Source organism: Dendroctonus ponderosae, unplaced genomic scaffold, assembly GCF_020466585.1.
Source record: "Dendroctonus ponderosae isolate FM_Combo_2020 unplaced genomic scaffold, Dpon_F_20191213v2 Dpon_F_20191213_11, whole genome shotgun sequence".
Classification (NCBI taxonomy): domain Eukaryota; kingdom Metazoa; phylum Arthropoda; class Insecta; order Coleoptera; family Curculionidae; genus Dendroctonus; species Dendroctonus ponderosae.
The window spans coordinates 6,676,007-6,682,006 of NW_026017213.1; the positions used below are offsets into that span (position 1 = coordinate 6,676,007).

Sequence of the window (6,000 nt, forward strand, 5' to 3'; positions counted from 1 at the left end):
AAAATTTAGTCTTAAAACGCAAGAAACACGCACTCTTAGAAAAATTCCTACCTGGATAACCCGATGAGATAGAGAGCGAAGTTTCTGCAAGTTTATAGAAGAGATCTCAACTAATGCAAGTGGAGAATTTCAACTGCGTCCGATGCCAGTCTGATTTTGTGCGATTTTTTAAATATCCAGTCCAGGGACTTGGAGCACCATATAGTCCATGTGCACTTAAAAAATCATCATAACTCGTTCGCCCGAACAAGAACAGTGCTGCAATTGTACACGTTTATAGGAGACATCGCAGTTTATCTAAGTGGCAAATTTTAATGGCATCTGATTTTGGACTGATTTTTTGCAATTTTTTAAAATTTAGTCTTAAAACGCAAGAAACACGCACTCTTAGAAAAATTCGTAACTCGATAACCCGATGAGATAGAGAGCGGAATTTCTGCAAGTTTATAGAAGAGATCTCAGCTAATGCAAGTGGAGAATTTCAACTGCGTCCGATGCCTGGCTGATTTTGTGCGATTTTTTAAATATCCAGTCCAGGGACTTGGAGCACCATATAGTCCGTGTACACTTAAAAAATCATCATAACTCGTTCGCCCGAACAAGAAAAGTGCTGCAGTTGTACACGTTTATAGGAGACATCGCAGTTTATCTAAGTGGCAAATTTTAATGGCATCTGATTTTGGGCTGATTTTTGCGATTTTTTAAAATTTAGTCTTAAAACGCAAGAAACACGCACTCTTAGAAAAATTCGTAACTCGATAACCCGATGAGATAGAGAGCGGAACTTCTGCAAGTTTATAGAAGAGATCTCAGCTGATGCAAGTGGAGAATTTCAACTGCGTCCGATGACTGATGACCGATGGCTGATTTTGTGTGAATTTCGAGAGATCAGAGTTTTATGTGAGAAGAAAAACGAAAATTAAATACGCAACCACTTTACTCAATAGTTCGGTGATTTTTTTTCTTGCTAGACAACTGATTCAAGATGCTCCTTCAGCTGTACAACAGCAGAGCTATTTGAAGCAGAACTCAGAATCTCATTAATGATTTCACCAGCAATGGGGCTGATTAAGTCGCTGATTGCATCTTTGTACTCAGTCAGGAACTCAGCCACGTTATCAGTGAGCACTTCGCTGACCAAAGCACTGAACTCGTCATTGTCCAAAAGCCCGTGCAAATCAAACTAAAAAAATGTTAAAGCGTTTTTCAGTGATTTTGAGCCTTACTTACCACCGCCTCTCCAAGGGTTATTGCAATAGTCACATTAGATAAACTAATGCCGTCAGTTATATTCAGACCGCCAGCAACCATTAATTCGATATCCTCGAGGGAAACGCTGCAAGTAAATTAACAGGGTACAAAGAGAAAAAATTAAAACGCGGATTTCTACCCAACACGTCCGTGTCCATAAGCTGGGACAAGAGAAGCGATCAGAAGATCGGCATTGTATTTAGTATTGAGGGAAAGCTTCGGAATTTGCAGGGTGGCGTTCAAAGTTGTGGGTAGAAGAGTGGTAGTGATATTGGAAGCCACCAAAGACGCCAATCCGGATAGTACCAGGTCCGAGACATTTGCAGAGCCTCTAAAACACGCAGTTTTAACCCATTTAGTGCTGTAAAAAATAGTTTTATTACGAGATAACATCGTTGTCCAGCGTCACAGCCAGACCACTGGTGAGGTTAATTGGCTCCGGTATTTCCGCCACCAACTTAGTGATTGTCTCATTGACCAGATTATCAACCAGGCTTCTTATTGGTGCTGCTTCATAGGCATCTTCTAAAATCCTTCGAGTTTCACCTAAGAAACTGGGACGGTCTTCAATCTTACCTGACGATACAGCAAAGGCTAACAGAAGCGCCACCAACGCAAAAAAACCCACTCGAACAGCAATCATTTCGGTCTAAAGCAATTTACTTACTAAAGTCTGCAACGCAATAAAGTGTCTGAACTTCACTTATAAGTCGGGCCTATCGTGATAACGTTGACGACATTGATGCAAAAGCACCTCAAGTACCCATTGAATAGATAGTGTGATTCTTATATATTGGGAAATGTGATTGAAGTTGTTTTTGTGGTTCATGTTCAACATCTCTACTTGATTGAACAGTTCATTGGGCCACCGTTTTAGCTTCAGATTTAGCAGCAAGTTTATTTCCAGCAGATGCGGAGCTTCATGGAAGCAAACGCAAAAACCAGAAATTGAAGGTTTTGCGCGGAATTCTGACTGTCCTTTTGTGGCAAACAAAAAAACTGATGTGGTGAAGTGCAGTTGATTGGCAAATCTGATCAACACTTAAGATTCCGTGAAGTGTTCCTTAAGAACAGCGTGGTTAAACAAACTAAATGAAGCCAACTGGCTTTAGTGCACCCAAGCCAAAGTAACTCCCTCCTTGCTGGCAATATCCTGCTTTGCAGCGTCCTTTACAGACTGTTTCCATTTCGGAAATATCCATTTCACCTTTTTCACACCTGCAAGTTGACGTGGGAAAATTAGTCTGGATGTGGAAGTTCCAGGCAGAAATTACCCAGGTTTTGGTTTCTGGATACAATTCGGGAAATTCTGGACAATCGGCGTCTTTTCAGCGCCAGAAGCTTTACCAGGCCCAAGTGTTTTTCGTGAAAGGGATTGGTGCCAACTGAATTCAGGTTGTCAGCCTCTTTGGTGTCCAACACAGCTCGAAAGGCTGATAAAGCACGCGAAACACCCACCTGGAAGGTGCAAATAACCGTGCTTCAATCAGGGATGAAATTTGTTATTGATCTTAAAGTTAACATTAATTCTAAAGGGCGTCCTTTTCCCAATGGACGCAGAAATCTGAGTAATTTTTAGCTGGCAGATAAGAACACTGTCTTTCTTCATTCTTCACAACTTTGACTCCACTCTCCGTTAGCGCTTGAGCAAGTCAAAGTCTTTCTCTGCGGGTTCTTTCCAATATTTCTTCATAGCTTCTTCAATATTTTGAAGTATTTTTGGGTTTTTGGTTGGTATGCCCTCTGATCCTCTCACACTGCATAGGCTCCTACACTTAAGCTGCTTCTGATCTAATTAAATCTCTTCCCTCGCCTAAATGTTTGAGAACACACATTTTTGCTGAGTCTCTAAAAGTTGGTCTACAAATTAACTGCAGGTTCTTCATTAAAAAGTTTGCAACTTCTGATCTAGAACAAGCAGCAACTTGAAATGTTTACATTTTATAGGTGACTTTTCAGTCTAAAAACTCTCGTGATTTTATTGGAATTGCGCAAAAGTCCGATTTTTGTTTTGCGGATTTAGTCAATTTTGGTTTGGAAATGAACATTTTCACGCAAATGAGAGCTTTTCAATAAAATTTCCCAACTTCTACACTTGAGCAACTAGCAACTTTAAATTTTCAAAATGTATAAGGAACACTTGAGCCTAAAAAGTCGCAAATTTTTATCCAAATTGAATGAGGCACTGATTTTTATGGGTTCTGGAAATGTTGGTCTAAAAATGAACGTTTTCACGCAACTGTCCACTTTGCAAGAAAAATGTATAACTTCTAATTTAGAGCAAGCATCAACTTGAAACTTGTACAGTTTATAGGCGACACTTTAGTCTAAATAATGGTGGCATTTCATTTGAATTGCAGTAAATTCTGATTTTTGCGGATTTTGTAAAGATTGGTCTTTGGTCTGAAATTGAACAGTTTCAGGCAAATGAGAGCTTTTCAATAAAATTTCCCAACTTCTACACTTGAGCAAGTAGAAGCTTTAAATTTTGACAATGTATAAAGAACACTTGCGCCTTAAAAGTCGCAAATTTTTATCCAAATAGAATGCGGCACTGATTTTTATGGGTTTTGGAAATGTTGGTCTAAAAATGAACGTTTTCACGCAACTGTACACTTTTCAAGAAAAATTTATGACTTCTAATTTAGAGCAAGCATCAACTTGAAACTTGTACAGTTTATAGGCGACACTTCAGTCTAAATGATGTTGGCATTTCATTTGAATTGCAGTAAATTCTGATTTCTGCGGATTTTGTAAAGATTGGTCTTTGGTCTGAAATTGAACAGTTTCATGCAAATGAGAGCTTTTCAATAAAATTTCCCAACTTCTACACTTGAGCAAGTAGCAGCTTTAAATTTTGACAATATATAAAGAACACTTGCGCCTTAAAAGTCGCAAATTTTTATCCAAATAGAATGAGGCACTGATTTTTATGGGTTCTGGAAATGTTGGTCTAAAAATGGACGTTTTCACGCAAATATATACTCTGCAAGAAAAATTTATAACTTCTACTCCAGAGCAAGCAGCAACTGGAAATTTTTACAGTCTATAGGCGACAGTTTAGTCTAAAAACTCTCGCAATTTCATTGGAGTTGCACAATATTCTGAATTTTGCGGAATTTGTAAATTTTGGTCCGAAAATGAACGTTTTTGCGTGAGAGTTAGCACCTGGGAATGTCGCACCAGATGCTCAGTAATATCAGCCCCTAGCAGTTCTTGATGTACATCCATTCGAATGGGGATCATTTTGTTTATGCCCCACAACATCAGTATAGTCGAGCAAACTCCCCATGACCCAATGCACAGCACTGTTAAGGCTTGCACGCCCATCAAGTACCAACCACCACCTAAAAGAGTAAAAGATCCAGCTTGAGACATTGGAGAGTTGGAGTCGCACCTTTTATGAGGCCATTTCTCCCGTTGGTCGTGTCAAGAGGTTCGGGACTTTGAGCGAATATTCCTACCGCTAGGATGCCTGAAACGGCCAGTAAAATAGGGGTGCAATTGATTGAAAAAGTGAACAGTTCACCCCATATTCCGCCTACGCCATGCACAGCACTTGCCCCAACAGGATCGTCAATTTTTATCTGGAAACCAGTTAAAATTTAAAAACGAAAACTCCTTGTTGGTGCAGCAAGCCAGAGTAAACATCATACTTTACCGAGTCGATTAGAGGCATAGAAGTGCAGACCAAAAGAGCTCCGATCACACCGATAATCAGGGCTTCCCATCCTGAAAGTGGAGTGTTTAGTTTGTGACTTATTCCAGGAGTTTATGTAAAAGGGGCAAAGTCCTGGACAGAAAATGCCCCCATCAAATCTTGAAATGCATGGGGAGACTGTAGAAAGTGTTGTTGATTAGCAGCCGATTTTCCAAAGCGAATTTTAGTACCCAAGCACCAAACTCGCTCTTTACCTTGGTACAAGAAGCATCCCGCCGTGATTGAGACCAGTGAGCCCAAAATCCCATTGATGATATCCAAAGCATCAATTCGCCCGCCCAATCGGATCATCGTGTACAAAATGCTGACCGTGCCGCCCCCAAAGGAGGACATCATTGTGGTGACGGCAGCTTGGGCGGCGTACTGCCACTTTTCCCCACTTAAACCGTAGGTACTGCCTGAGTTGAACGCCAGCCAACCCCACCAGAGCACAAACAGCCCCATCACAGCATTTACCGGATTGCCTAGAAAGCAAAAGCTCCACTCAACTGCCCTCTGGAGTCAGCCTCATTGGGGGAACTGACCCAAAGGCAATGGGCCCTGCCCATTATCGTATCTTCCCAAGCGAGGCCCCAGCATTAAGGCGCTAGCTAAGGAGGCACTGCCCCCGAGCAGATGAACAGCTCCAGAACCCGCTATGTCCACTGCGCCCAGCTTCTTCAGGAAGCCATGCTCTCCCCATATCCAACCGGCCGGAATGCAGTAGATTATAGTGTTGAAGAAGCTGGAGAACAAAGAAAACTTTTGCCTGCACGTCCTGGATGGTTTTCAAGGTTTCACTCGGAATCGGAGCAACTAAGTTTGATCGGTACTTCCTACATTCGCCCCAGAACACCTCTAGCGCGATTTGAATGAAACTTTTATGATGTGCAGCATCAAGCGTCTTGTATAGCGTGTGCAAGTTTCAAGTTACTACCTGCTCGGGATTGGCAGTTATAATTTTTTTAAAGGAGGGCATGCAGTTGGATAAAACTGTTAATTTTAGGTCCATCATTCACAAGTAACGGAAAAATCAGAATTGTGCGCGA

General features: G+C 41.2%; 1 protein-coding gene across 1 annotated transcript in view; it reads right to left on the reverse strand.

Annotated features, from left to right (window-relative positions):
* Positions 1-919: 919 nt before the first annotated feature.
* Positions 920-6,000, reverse strand: part of LOC109537608 (putative ammonium transporter 2) — a 6,817-nt gene continuing 1,736 nt past the window's right edge. Inside the window, exons 4-15 of the mRNA XM_019904414.2 lie at positions 5,497-5,696; positions 5,167-5,436; positions 4,913-4,983; positions 4,781-4,838; positions 4,649-4,726; positions 4,420-4,598; positions 2,526-2,709; positions 1,828-2,469; positions 1,635-1,776; positions 1,391-1,582; positions 1,231-1,336; positions 920-1,183 (exon numbers count right to left, since the gene is read on the reverse strand). Coding sequence (XP_019759973.1) covers positions 2,360-2,469; positions 2,526-2,709; positions 4,420-4,598; positions 4,649-4,726; positions 4,781-4,838; positions 4,913-4,983; positions 5,167-5,436; positions 5,497-5,696 — 1,150 coding nt within the window. The 3' untranslated portion in view covers positions 920-1,183; positions 1,231-1,336; positions 1,391-1,582; positions 1,635-1,776; positions 1,828-2,359. The remainder of the gene's footprint in view (positions 1,184-1,230; positions 1,337-1,390; positions 1,583-1,634; positions 1,777-1,827; positions 2,470-2,525; positions 2,710-4,419; positions 4,599-4,648; positions 4,727-4,780; positions 4,839-4,912; positions 4,984-5,166; positions 5,437-5,496; positions 5,697-6,000) is intronic.